General features: G+C 44.3%; 1 protein-coding gene across 8 annotated transcripts in view; it reads right to left on the bottom strand.

Moving 5' to 3' along the window:
• Positions 1 to 15077, bottom strand: part of LMO1 (LIM domain only 1) — a 515472-nt gene that overhangs the window by 446573 nt on the left and 53822 nt on the right. For 2 of the 8 annotated variants that reach the window (XM_078681003.1, XM_078681002.1), the window contains exon 1: positions 3111 to 3694. The exons of 2 other annotated variants lie outside the window; for them this stretch is intronic. Coding sequence is in view for 3 of the 6 variants with exons in the window: in XM_078680996.1 (XP_078537122.1) it covers positions 3111 to 3135 (25 nt within the window). In the remaining 3 variants the exon portion in view is untranslated. Of the gene's footprint in view, positions 1 to 3110; positions 3700 to 15077 lie in introns of those variants that run through there. 4 more of the 8 variants (XM_078680996.1, XM_078681001.1, XM_078680997.1 and 1 more) reach the window with 4 other exon arrangements.

Below are 15077 nucleotides of genomic sequence, written 5' to 3'. Positions count from 1 at the left end.
CTAATGTCGGTGATCATTATGCACTGCCCACAGTGAGCAAAACCCTTACGAACCTGCTGTTATCGGGAGTTGTGACAGGTATGTGAAACGACTTTTTTTTTTATATTAGAGAGTCTAATGATTGAGAAAAGTAGTTAGGTTTAAAGTTTGTTTTTTTCTTACAAGATTAGCGGCGATTTTACCCTATATATATATAATATTTTTTTTTTAAACGATATTTAGTTAAAATAGTGGCAAATTAATGTTCACTGCTATTATACACACCTGTTTTCCAGTCACAGGCCTTACAAAGCATGTCAGGATATGGGCACTACGTTGAGGTTTAAGAATGGATTCTTGATATTTGTTATATTATTCACCTCAAAGATCTTGCAGTTGTCAGCATAGGTTCCATATATAAAAGAGTTTCAAGGGATTGGACAACACACCACATTCATCATTCTAAAAGAACAAATTGGTATTAGCACTGGAACTGACCGCAAATTGTATTTACCAGTTGTGTGAGAGCAGATACTAGTGGCCTTTGTTCTGTATGACGATTTTGATACATAGATAACCAACAATCAATGTGGACAGAAACATAAGGCATTGTTGTGAATATGTGGGGAGTTGGAGAGAGGCTCTCGCTGCATACCTGGCAGTTAATGTTTTTGAGCCCATTAAAGGGTTCTCACTCTCTCCACTTGAAATCATTATCATTGATTGTATTACTGGGAGCGTTTCAGAATTTGACCCTTCCAGTCAATATCCTAAAATTAGTTTCAAAGGAAGTCCCACAAAATGCTATTTTAATCTGTGTAAGGCGAAAACACAGTTGTTCTGATGTCCTCACCCAGTTCACTGCGTCTGAAACAGTTTTCTGCCTTTCAGTGAATCATTTGCCTTCTTCTTTAGTAGCATCCTCACAAGTGCTGTGCTGCCATGACAATGGCCGACTAAGTGCTTGTAAGTGCCAACTAACACTATCCAGTGACCCGGTGACTGGGGTGGGTGAAGAGAACGCCTCACACCATGTCTAAGCAGGGCCTAAAGGCCCATTACAGGTAGAGTCGAGGCAAGTTTAAAATAATATGAAAAGCGCAGGTCACCGAGGAAGTTTGAAAACAAGTGCAGATCACCAGGAAAAACAAATCAAAGTCAAGTTCGACCTTTGAAAGAAATGATGCAAAACTTAAATGAAGCAATTTGTAGCTGCAATGCCATCTGCCCAGGCACACTAAATACACTTTGTGCAATCTCCTTAAACTCCACGTAAAACGGATGTCTCCAACAGATAAACATCCTGATGCTGCAGCGGCTATTGAAACTTCATCTCTCCAGTGAAGCAGGGGCGCACCTACCTTTGGTGCAGCAGGTGCAGTGGCACCAGAGCCCACTGAACCCTGTTAATTGCTGTATTTTACCACCCCTACCGCAGTGAAATGCCCATTTTCCATGCTTGCACCAGGGCCCGTGCCTTCCTTTCCACGCTAGTGCAGTGCAGCACTATTGCACTGTCCAAAACAGCTTCCGGACAGCTTTACTTCTGTGCATGTGTAGTAGATAAAGACGGCACTAGCCCGGCCTTAGAATTCAGCAGCATGCCGGGATCTGAGCGCCCTGGAAGAGTGAAGGCATCCACGGGGGTGTTTGCTAGAAGAGGAAACAGAACTTTCTGCCTTGCTGTTGCATTGATGAACAATGGGCTAATGCTGCCGAGGTCCTGCACATGAGCTCTGTGGAGACCTGTGATTAGAGGAAGGCACCACTCGCTTCCATGGCGACAACAATGGTGGCCTGGCCTCAACAACAGAACTCCTTTACCTGGACCTGATGGGAAGGGCGAGATGAGTGTACATTCTGTCCAGCCTTCCATCGGTGGGCACTGCAGGACAGGCCTTCTATAATACAACCCCCACCTCCCCCCGTCTGAGCCGAAGAACACGTCTCCTTGCATCTGAAACCAGCTTTTGCAAACGGTGGGACTTTTTTGGAGTAACTTGAAATAAAACTGCAACAGCAGATTAAGGTGTTAGAGAACCTAGCCAGGCTTTGAAAAGAGCCGGTGCCTCGCAGCATTTCTTCTCTTAAAAGCGCACAGGAACAGTCATTACACGCAGCACATCAAGGGAGACGAGCTCATCATGTTTTTCTTAATTGACATTCTGCTGGCCTCGCTCCAAGGAGGAGAAGAGCCGTTGGAGTACCGTTAAATTAGGCAGTGGGGGCACCTGTTATTCACGATGCCTAGAAGCCGTAACGCGCCTTAGAATACATGTTAATAATGTTGCATAGAACATGTCTGTTATAGTCGGACTTCCTCGAAGGCGAGAGGGGAGTCACGCTGAAGCCAGCTCACAGCAGCCCTAAAGTTGGTGAAAACGTGCAAATGGCACAGCGCTGCGCGGTGCACTGTACACTTGTTACCACTTCGTTAGAACGGGAGGCACAGGAACTTAGTACATTTAAAGCCAAGGTCCCAACTTTCCTAGGCTCCCTGTCAGCAATGTAGGCACACACTTTCAGCAACATTCAAGTCAAAACGCCTTTTTTTTTTATCTCTCCTCAAAAAATAGCAAGCATATGGCACGCGTAAAGCAGCACTCTGCGTCCACTCTCCTTCCTACAGTCGCTTCCACGCTGGGGGACAGGATCTTACAATAAGCCGACACACTCCGTAAAGCACTTTAGCCAAGCTGCGAGCCTCTAAAAGCAGATTTACATTCGCAGAGAAAGCAGAAACAGATAAAGAACCAACAAGCTTAACCATTTAGCTAAAATCAGTGGCAAGTACGATAAAGTAAAGCCCAGAAACAGACGCGTTTCTAAACACCTGAGAAGAAAATAAATAGCCTCGGTCCACATGCGAGGTCAGTCGACGTAAACGACTCCGGCATTTACACTGGTTAGCAACAAAAAGCGGACAAAATCAATCCATATTCACTTAAGGACGGGAAATGATAGACACCCTGGTCTCGCGGAGGAGAGTAAACATGCAGTTGAGGGGGGCAGGCGCCAGATGGGGGAAGAGGGCAAGGGGGGTGGGGGGATGCAGGACCGGGCAAGAGCCACTCAGGTAACACATGTCCGCACGGAGGCCGGGACGCGCCGGGCAGCCTAGGCGCACCTACCGTCTTCCTTGTCCAGCACCATCATCTCCGGGGGCAGGCGATGTTTGGTCCCCAACAGGCGCTCCACTCCAGGCGGGGGTGAGGTGGGGGCTGCTCGGAAGAACAGTGCCGGCTCCCCCGTGCTCCGGTGAGCCACAGCCGACCAAATTGTCCTGCAGCAGCGAGGGAGCTCTAATTACCCCGCCGCTCGGCCGGCTTTTAACCCAGATTGCACTCAGCTACAATTACACTCCCAAGTGAAGCACTTTGCGATATCAAACGCAGTGTCACCTACTTTTGTGCCTTGGAATAAAAAGGAAGTAAAACTGCACTTTAGAGGAGACGGATCAGATCGGAGGCGCGTCCTCGCTTCTCACCTTCCGAGATTGTTCAATTTGCACAGTGTAATCGGTTTTAATGTAATTGCATCTGTTCGGTCTCTGCTATAACGACACAGTTTTAAAGCTTCTTTCGAGCCTCGTTCTAATCTGTCTCTCTGTCTAAATGTTCAGCGAGGGCACACAATGCACGACTCCCCTCTGCTGCCGCTCTTCCTCCGAGTCTCGATTTCTGAGCGTGTGCATTATTCCTACAGAATAAATTCACGTATTTCCCAGAGAACCCGCTCGTTCCTGACAAGGTTTGACGGTAAATGCAAGAGTTTCCAGCTCACCAGCGCCATCTGCCGTTACTCTCGCAAATGTACGACATGAGTGTTAGTAGCAGAGCGAAGGCGATTGTCTACGACGTTATCCGAGCTGGCATCTTCGTACAGCACACAAATGTTCACGCGAGTTTTATTTTCCGCAAAAGTCTCAATTTCGTATTTGCAACATCTCCTTTGCAGGGCCGGCCTAAGGCATGTGCAAGCTGTGCACCTGCACAGGGCCGCCAAACCCCAGGGGCCGCCACGCCAATATATATCCTTAGATACATATTTGCGTGGCGGCCCCTGGCAGGGTTTTGGCGGCCTCGGGCCCCCTACCTACACTCCCTGCTCAGGGCCTCCGTGAGCCTAGAGCCGGCCCTGTCCTTTGCCACTGCCATCACTTACTCTTTCCTCTACTGTTGTGTTTTTTCGTGCCAAATCGTTAGAATTTTCCATTCTGCTATTAAAACGTGCGCCACATGCTGCCTCGTTCTGCAGGTTCATACTGTAAAAAAAAATAAAAGCGTTAATGATAACGGAGGGCAGCCTTTGCATTGAAAGAATGTTGTATCGGTGCATCTCGGTGCGTGAATACTCATAGGAAGAACCCCATGGCTAGAAGAGATAGTAAAATCACTTATATTCCAGTTGTGCTTTTGGTCCCTTCCCCACTGAAGTACTTCCTGTGTAGTTTGGGGGACCTAAAAGTAGACACAGTTCACAGATTCAGTCTGTTGGAATAGCACTATTTTCGCTGTGGCCCATAAAAGTAGAAGATGGACTTTAATAGATATTACCAGTCAGTTTGTATAAACAGTGGGTGGCCCAGAATCAACCAGCGACTCTTAGCTAATTAAAATACCTGGATCTCAAACACAACGAACCTATCTATATATACTTTTGCGTCCTAATTGTTGTTGGACCTGGCCCTTTTTACAGGTTTATCCCCTGACTTTTTGCTTGTTGCCTCCTATTTTTCTGACCTCTTTTTGTTGCCTTTATGATTCTAGGGACTTTACCACTGTTGTTAAGTGCTAAAGTGCATATGCTCTCTGTATAAATTGTAATTCTGATTGGTTCTCCATGATTGGCATATTGGATTTACTGGTAAGTCCCTAGTAAAGTGCACTTGGGTTGCCCAGGGCATGTAATTAAAATGCTAATTGTGAGCCCGCAGCACCGGTGGTGCCACCCACATAAGTAGCCCTATAAACTTGCCTCAGGCTTCCCATTGTAGTGTCTGTGATTGCCATTTTCAATTACCATGTCTACCTGGTAAGTGCACCCACTTGCCAGGCCTTAACCTTTCTTCTAACTATATGTAAGACACCCATAAGGTAAGCCCAAGGTGCCCCCAATGGGCAGGGTGCAGTGTATGTGAAAGGTAGGATATGCACTGGTGGGTTTTACATGTCCAATACTGCCAATTTAATTTCTCACCATTGCCAGGACCAGCTCTCACATTGACTATCATTGGAGCTTCCTTGTAAAATTTTACAAGTGCAACTTTCAAGTGGGAACAGCCAGAGATTTTAAGTCTGGGCTCTCAGAGCGCAGTATTTAAAAACACATGTTTTAGGAAAGGTGTTTTTTCAAATTGTGTGTTTGAAAATTGCACTTTTTGAAAGTGGGATTTTCTTGTTCAACCATCCTGTGCCTCTGCCTGCCTGTGGATTCAACATTTGGTTTAGACTGACAGGTGTCTGTTGTGCATTTGCTGTAGACAGTCACACAAAAGGAGTTGAGGTGTGCTCTGCATATCCTGATGGCCCCTCACCGGGCTGTTGGGCCTTTCTGAGCTAGAGTGGTGGAAGGAGCTGTCACCCGCACCTGAATTGGGCTGTGTCTGGCCTCTCACCATGCTGTCTCAACCCCGTGGAGTGTGTCTGGAGCCAAGAGCAGACAGGAGTAAGCCAAGAGCTTGAGTACTGCAAAGACAATCCTTTGAAGAATGTCTACTTCAGAGGCCAAAAGGGGTATAAGCATTGGACCTAAAGCCCCAGACTTTTAGAATACTTCTGGGTCAAGAGGGACCTCTGCCAACAAAAAGATCTTAAGAGCTAAGAGGAGGAGTACTGCCCCTTTGTGTGTGTTGCTTTGCTGAGTTGGCCTGCAGTTGCTGCTTCTGCTTTAGAGAGGAAAAGGACTGGACTTTGGTTTGTATCGTGCTTGTGAAGTTTCTTCAAGGGCATGTGTGTGATTGCCTCATGTTGGAAGTCTCAGGGCCATGCAATAGTTCATCTGCAACTTCCCTGACCTCAAGTGTTGAGAGTTCCGAACTGGCTTGTGGTGCCTAATCAAGGTCTGGGCCCTTGGAGATTGTTCCTGCTGCAAACATCTACTTGAAACCATCAAAATCAATACATCACCCTTCCAGCGTCTCTTTTTCCGATGCAGCACCGCTGAGCAGGAGAAATTTCCACACACATCTGCTGTGCGGCCAAAGAAATCAACGCAGAACCTGTCCATAGCTGAAGGACCAGTCGCAGTCCGAGTTCAGTGCACCATATCTCCAATGTGAGAGACCCCCACATTGACTCCGATGCAGGCCCTGCTATGCAGCTCACAAGATCGACGCATTGTGGGACCGTACCTGAAGACACCAACACAGCGCCTGGTTGTCACTGCCCCATCAATCTCCAGTGTGTCAAAATTTCCACACATCACACCTGTGCAACAAGTTTCCTGATGCATCCCCCGCAGACCAGAACCATCTTGGATTTTGACGCGTCACTTCCCCCTACAGTCCAGATTCAATGCAACACTTCTCCTGCGTGCAGCACAAATTATGCATCGCATCCATGAGGACCCAGGAACCAACGCATTGCTGTGTTTTCCAATGCTTCCCTCCTCTGTGGCTGTTGTGGACTTTGATGTACCTGAGGTACTTTGTGTAAAATCACTGCATCCATAGAGTTCTTTGGACAGAATTGCTTGAAACCTTTTAAAAGTCATAATATTTGTTGTGTTTGCTGGATTTTTGTTGTTTTGGTATTGTTTGGTTTAGATCAAGATACTCTATTTTTCTAAACTGGTGTGGTGTCCATTTGTAGTGTTTTCACTGTGTTATTGTGTTTGTTATGTAAAAATACTTTACACATTGCCTCTGAGGTAAGCCTCACTTCTAGTGCCAAGCTACCAAGGGGATGAGTAGGGGTCATCTTAGCTGTGTAATCACCTTATCCTGACTAGAAAGGAAGGGTCCCTACTCTAACAGGGTGCATACCACTGACAACTAGAGACCCCCATTTCCAACAGTAACATAGCATAACATAGCATAGCATAGCACTGCATAACATAACATACCATAGCACTACAAACATAGCATAACATTTTTTCACAACAACATATAAAATACCATACCATAACATAATATCAAATAAGTGAGAGAAATGGGTGTAGACATACTTATTTAGTTCCTTATTTTTGGAATCTAATGAAAAGAACAGAGACAAACGTCTCCCTGAAGCAGGTTCTCGAATGTGGAATCCCCTGTAAAACAAATCCCATGTGAGGATAAATTTGATAAATTGAAATACATATAACACAGCCACAGTAGACAGGAAACAATCCAAAAAAGATAATCGGTATGACTCATAAACAGTAAGCACAAACTACCCTTTTGGCGACAGTGATTGAAAAAAGTTCAACACATTAAAATGAGAAAATGAAGTTTTGGCCACAAGAACAGAACACTTAAAACACAGTTCAGCAGATCCAGAATAAAGGCCTTCCAGTGCAAGATGGGTGAAATGGAGTTACTTGAGTTTGTGAGATGCCGTAAATATGTCGACATGTGCTACACAAATGAAAATAGAGGAGAGAATACTGATGCCAACCGAGGAAACCAGCTATTTAATCCTAATATACCAGGTTTGAAAGACAGAGATAACATTTTCCAGGAAGTTAGTAGATGACAGACCTACAAATAAAGGTTCCAAGAGCTTATTGTTCCCCATCCTAGCACGTTAAACACATAAGATGAGAAAATCCTGCATAGCAGATAAAAGGGACCACTGCTCAGGGCTGGACCGGCTGTAGCAGGCACCCGGCATTTTCCCTGTTGGCTGGAAGGGTGGGGGCCGGTTTTGTGAAAGGGGAATGTTTTTGCAGTAGTTCTGCAATATCGCCTCCCTGTAACACAAGCGGAAGCAGTGCTTCCCACTAGCAACCCCCTTGAACCCCCCCGGTCCTGGGGCTGGTTGAGCCCATTGCCAGGGCTGGTTGCTGTTCTCAGTCTGGCTGTGCCACTGCTACAAGAGTGAAGGAAATATTTCTTCAGTCAGCCAAACTCCTCTGTGACCATACACAAGAAAGAACACATATTTTGGATCCATTCACGGAGTACCAAAATAACATTTACATGAAGACAATTATGTCAGAAGCTCCAAACTCAGCTTGCCCCATCGGCCTACAACAGGTCAACCCATTGCTCAGTGAAGGACAACTACCCAAGATAATAAACATGGTATTGTTGCATGCATTGCAAAGACGACCACAGCGGATCTAGAGTTGTAGAAAAGTACAAGCTGGTCTCAGGCTTGCCATGCATTGCCGAAGGGGCTTAAAATAACGGTTAATGAGCAAAATACAGCCCTTATTGAGGAAAACGGTCTTGTGAATTAGTGCCAGCCAGGATTCTACCACAAACAATTAATTAAATCATCCCTTTAGCATCAGGAAAAAAACAATCTGCACCAGGGACCACGGGCAGTAAGCTGTATTTATACCATGACTTAATACCATGTTATTAATTTCATCATTTGAGTGTTTGTATAGTACATGAAAGATACAAAGGGGTGTCAGAACGCTTTATGACATGATGAGAAAAAGCATCATTACATCTCCAACAAACAATAAAATTACTTGCAGGTGTTCACCGGGAGTGGATCTGTGAAAATGCCATTCAATATCAATATAAGCATTACAAATGGATGTATGACGTTACAACGCAGGCTATTACAACGCCTGCCTTTACAACGCGGTCTTTACATCGCAATCCATTACAACGCATAGCGCTTTGGGGTGCTGGATAGTGAAAAGTTTAATTTACTATTCCAACACCAGTCCCCGTGTACACTAGGGAAGGTGTTGGATAGTAAATTAAACTTATTCCCTATCCTATAGCGCCCCCAGCGCAATGCGTTGTAATGGTTTGCGTTGTAATGACCGCGTTGTAATGGTAGTGCGTTGTAAAAGTTTCGTTGTAAAGGTTGTTCACCATTACAAATGTTTCATACTCCACTCTATTCTGATAAACATTGTTAGATTTAGCCCTCTCTTCAGGGTCACCCCAACATTTTTTGCCTGCAACCATCCTGATTTCTGAACCAGTTTTATTGGCTTTTAGGACTCGGTGCCCTTTTACCACTGTTAACCAGTGCTAAAGTGCTTGTGCTTAATCCTTAAAACATGGCAAAATTGTCTTGCACTCACTGCCTAGTTAAGAAGCACTACCTGTACCCAAGCAAGGACTTCATTTGAAGGTAATCAGAGGTCGCAGCTGTGACCACTAGCTTGCTTCCTGCTACTCCTGCCACTTCCTTTGCGATCCCTGCTTTCAGAGGGGGCAAAACGTTTGCATCCTCTGAGACCAGTGGTCACAAAGGAAGTGCCAGGTGTATCAGGGTGCAAGCTAGAGGTCACAGCTGTGACCCCTGACTTCCTCCAAATGACACCCATGTAATCAGGACCTGTAAATTAAATGCTACTAGTGAGCCTGTATCACTTATTGTGTCACTCAATTATGTAGCCTTTTAAACATATATCATGTCTTCCATTGCAACCTGTGGATGCAGTTTTGAACGAATAGCACTCGTTACTTAGCATGCATTTAGTACGCATGCCATTACAACGCGGTCATTAGTACGACCGCCTTGATAGTTCGCATACCTTTACCACGCAATTCGGAACAACGAATTGCATTTGGGTTCGCTGGATGTTGGAATAGTATAATTTACTATTCCAACTCCAGTCTGTACGGATACTAGGGAAGGTGTTGGATTTTAAATCCAACACTTTCTCCCCCCCTAACACAAGTCGTTGGTCCAACTTGCGTAGTAAAGGTATGTGAACTAACAACGCGGTCGTTATAACGACCGCGTTGTAATGGCATGCGAAGTATCGCATGCGAAGTAAACGCTGTTCACCTTTTAAATTGTCGTTTCCACCTTGCAGAATAAACCTTTTGTCAGGCCTAAAAAGTTTTAATACATATAATGCACTCCTAAGATAGTCCCAAATCACCCCGTAGAGTAGGTTGCAGTGTATTTAAAAAGTTGGACATCTACCAATAAGTTTTATATGGCCTGTTAGTGAAAAACTCCCAAATTCATATTTCACTACTGTATAGGATAGCATGGGGTTACCTTAGTACTTTCAATAAGTGATAACATTTTGGGGGGAATAGGTAGGTATGTCATGTTTAGCATCTAAGGAGTTGTAGTTTAAAAATCCTCTTAAATTATTAAAGCCGGATTTTAAGTCACAATTCTGTGAATGTACTGTTTGATAGCTGATATTTTCTTGTACTGAATAGTTGGTGCCTACAGCCTGTTCTTGGGACACATGACTATGTGTATTAACAGTTGACCTTGTGTATTTCTCCCAGACAGCCTCACACAGGGCTGGGTGTTGGCAGGTTGGGCCATCCAAGCAAGATAGGGGGGACAGAGCTGTGTACAGCCCCACTTGCACTTCAAAGACACTGCTTCATTACAGATACAAAGAACTTCACACCAGGCTGTTGTGACTCAGGACATCCTTGGACCAGGGCAGGAAGGTAGGAAATTCCAGACACTTCTGTGGGGGGAAACTCCAGAAGTTTCTTCCATGTTAAAAGTAGCACCAGGTATAAAAATATGACACTGACACCCATTCTTCAGTACACTCCTGGACTTGTTGGCACTACAGAAGAAGGACTGCCCGTCTGCTAGAAGACTACCCTGCTGCTTGAGGCCAGCCTTACTGACTGAGAAGGAAGACTGTTTCTGCTCCCTTCATCCCAAGCTACCCGAGTGACTGCAAGGGCTGGTTAGCTGATCTCCTGTTCTGAGCTATAGGGACACAACAAACGCCAGAGGCATCTTTGTAACTGCCCAGCTACCTGCTGCACTGGACCTGCCTGAGACCTTCTGGAGTGAATTCCTGATCCACAAGAGGCTCCTCCCAGGTCCTGTACCCTCATGTGACATCAGTGGAGCTCCTCCGGAAAGAAAATGAGAAATCCTGAAGTTTTGGGATGTTCGCAACCACGAATGGGCCCGTTGACACCAAACTCTTGCTGCCCATAACAACCGCAAATGCAAAGCTCCAGTGTACCAAACTTTTCTTGCTACAGCGACCAACAGTCAGGGGTGATCATCAACATGAACCTCCAGCAATGACCATCCTTGATGCCTGACAAGAACCTCATGCTACCATGATGACTGCCTTCAATGTCTGGCCTGAGCTTCGTGCTAGAGTGACAACCATTAGTGATGCTCTCCCTGATCCACGCGTCTCCTCCATCACAAACTGAACCCTTTGCACAAGACTTTGAGACGGTAACTTTTTCAGTGGGACTTGCCTGGTCATTATATCTGGCCCACACTCCATTGTGGTCGGCCTGAACCTGTGACTTTCACATGGTCTCGCACGACCAGATAACCACAAGTGTCACTTTGTGCTTTTAGGTGGTGTACTTAGAGTAAATATTTGAAACAGCATATCTCAAGTTCTACTGGTTGGAATTTTGCTGTTTTGGTGTCTAATAATTTATTACATTTTACTTTATTTTTCTAAATTGGTGTGGGATTTTCTTTGTGTTGTTTTTTCAGTTTATTGATGTTCAAAGTGCTGCATAAATACTTTACACATTGCCTCTGAGTTAAGCCTGACTGGTTTTCTGCCAAGCTAACATAGAGTTAAGCACAAGTGAATTTAGCGGCTTATATGGTTCACCCTGAAAAAGACTGTTGCTGAAAAGGGATCACACCCCACTCAACTGACAACCCAATTTCTCACAAACATCATAGTGCAGGAGTGCTGGTGGTCATTATAAGCCTGCAGCTTGCATGTCTTTAATTCAGACCAGGTGCACCCAGATAGAAAGCACTGGCTATCATTCAGTTCCAATGTTCAAAGGCACCTATGGATTCAATTCCCTCCCCTTTAGGACATCATTATTATCTTAAGATGTTTCTACAAATTTCTTTTTAAAATTAAGAATTTATTTTTGTATGACTGTTGAAAATATAATCTTAAAGTACCATTTGTAAACAATGAAACTGCACATTCGATAACAAATACCCAATAACGATCCATGACAATATCAGAATGCCAACTATTAAGCAAACTTTTCTTTTCTGAGCTACAGCACCATTTATAATAAATACAATTTACAATTCTAAACGTTAGAAAGCGAAATAGCGTTGGGCATCCCTCTCCACAACCTCTTCTCTCTCACGACTCCTGTTTCCCATTTCCCAATTTCCTATGATTATTTTTGCACATACAACAAGCATCAGATAGTAAGTAACATAATCTTTTGTAAATTGCTAGTAACCAAAGGCAGAAATGATATTGGGTTGTTTTACCATTGTTACAGAGATAACCACACTGTTTCAGAGTCACTTAAAGTACCAAAGAGAGAATTAAGTGCACCTCCTGTATTTCAACGTATTTCTACTTTTTTCTCTCCCTCACTGAACTGTTGCATCAAGAATCATTTAAATTGTAGTAGCCACAAATACTTTTAATACCTATCTGTTTCTAAAGCGTAGGTGCAGTTTTTTGTACTTCAGAAAATTGTGCATGGTGTATTCAATTGAGTCAAGTCCCCTGTTGTGAAATGACAAAATCTTATTTTGAAATACCATGGGGCCTCATTTACAAGCCCATTGCGCCGCCGGTGGGTCACTTTCTTTTGATGCACTGGTAGCGCAATGGGCTTGCCATATTTAAAAGAGCACGTAAAGTCGCCCTGCATGACTTTTCATGGCCTTGTAAATATGGGCCCTTTTCACGCATTACTCTGCGTAAAAGGGGCATTCCATGGGTGTTGCTGTGGGTGTCCCCACGCAGCATCCTTGGAACTGACACATTCCCAGATTCACAATGTTTTGTAAAGCTGGGAATGCGTCATTACCGTACGCCTCCCAGGGGAAGGCATAGGAGTGGCGCAATGAGGAGAAATACTTTCGTTTCTCCTGATTTTTCCTCTTTCTATGAGTGCTGCATTCTGCAACACGCATAGAAAGAGGAAAATGCCATCAATGATTGTTTTTGTGCAGGAAGATGTCCCTTCCTGCACAAAAACAATCATCCCGGCAACAGGAGCACCCTTGGAAAAGGGCTCAAGGGTGTCTGCGATGGTGCATGGCTGCTCTTTGTGAGCCAGAGCAGCAAAGAAGGAAAATAATGCACCGTAACTTGTAGATACGGCGCATTCCTGCCCTTTTATTTGACGCAGGGCAGCACAGCAGGAAGGCTTGCTGGCTGCTGTGTGCAAAATACATTAAATGAGGCCCCATATGTCAAAAGAGTGGTTGGTTTTCCCCGGATTACCAGCTGCACAAAGTGCTCATGGTGGGCTACTAGTCTGCAAAAGTTGGTGTTCATTTTCCATTTTTATTTTCAAGTGACTATAATTGTGAATGTGGGCAACTTGGAAAGCACTGTTTTTTAGATTCCATCTCAAAATTGAATTACTCAAAGAATCTGTTCAGAATGTAAGTGCTTAATCCAGAGAGGCAAAGCAATCACTTATTCATTCACATTTTAAAAAGTTTGTTTCTGTGTGAATACGTAGTTATAACTAGATTTCCTACATGCAAAAACAAAGCATTATGGCTAGAGCAAAAGCCAACCCACAACTTAAAATTAGGTGATTAATAATTAAAATCGTGAATTTATGTTAGGAACTTTCAAGTGTTGACCTGTGGACTGTCAAACATCCTACTAGGAGAAAAAGGCAAACTGATGAAATGTTGAAATGGTAACAAAATATTCAATCAAATGAACTGCACTAATATTGAAGTCACAAACAGATGGATCAATAAAAGTCTGCAGAGGTCTGATTCCCGTGTCAGTTCTCACTCGAGGGTAGGATACGATGGAGGAGGGGACAGATGGCAACAGTGGAAGGGGGGGCCAAATGAAGTTGAGATGTTGAGGGAGGAGGGATAGGATATAAACATTTGACGGGAAAAATCATCAAAACAGGAGGAGAGCCAATGATGGTGACAGGGTGGTGTATAGCGCAAGTATAAAAAAAAGTGTCATGGAACAGAAATCTGGTACACAAGGGATAATTAGGAGATAACAGCAGGACCCATGACCCAAACTAAAAGGACTAAAGACGGTGGCCCTTCTAAAGGAAATGCTTTCACACCAAGACATGAAAACTCGCCTATCCTCCATGCATTGCCCCACTAATCATTCCTACCTCTCTAGTGAAAATAATTAGCTCAAACTTTTTTTCCCCCGGAAATCTCAGACACTGCGAGCAACCGAGTAAAAATGCAGCCAAGGAATGTCCATCCTCCTACAGCTATCCAACACCTCCGTTAGATTCTGCCACACTTCCTGCTTTCTCTCCCATCTCCCAATGAAGAAATTTCCCATCCAGCAGCCTGTCAGCTCCTTGTGTGCCACATCTGTCCCTTTTGTCCCTAAATCATCAAACCAGTGCCACTCTCTTCTCACTGACCTCTTTGTTTAAACTCCACTAGTGCAACTTCGGACCCTGCCAACTATCACCCTTTGTCCCAATATTGTAAAACATCTGGAATGACTAGGTTATAATGGTCTCACCTCTTTTCTCAAACCTCTCAACATATTTGACCACTTTCAGTCAGGCTGATGTGTGTTAAACAGCTGGAGGCCCCTTCTTTACTTGTGCATCTTTCTTCACTCACTAAAGACACCAGTCTTCTAGTCTTACACCTCTTGACTTCCCTTTGCCATTTGATCACTTCTCTCTAGTATTCATCATTGCTCAGCAAGAGATTACTGATTCTGCACTCAAATGGTTTTCAGCCTTTCTATCAGATCTTTCTTTCTCTCTCCATCCCCACTGCCTCTACTACTGGTAAGCGCCCCACAGTGCATAGCCCCTGGTCTGTTCTTCTCCCCACCCCTCCCCCGACACACCCTCTCCTGACATTTCCATCACCTAGTTCAGGTTTTTCTATCACATCTATGGAGACGATTTACAAATATGTCTTTCGTCCTTCACTCCTCATCTCCAAATATGGATTAGAAATTGCTTCACAGCAAATATTAGAAAACAGTCAGCTCATTTGGTCAATTTCTTTTCAAAATAGAAATAATCTATTTTCCTGCTGCATCTATGCGCT

Source organism: Lissotriton helveticus, chromosome 3_1, assembly GCF_964261635.1.
Source record: "Lissotriton helveticus chromosome 3_1, aLisHel1.1, whole genome shotgun sequence".
NCBI classification, from domain to species: domain Eukaryota; kingdom Metazoa; phylum Chordata; class Amphibia; order Caudata; family Salamandridae; genus Lissotriton; species Lissotriton helveticus.
Note: the sequence above shows the minus strand (reverse complement) of the source record. Positions and strands in the feature narration are given on the sequence as shown.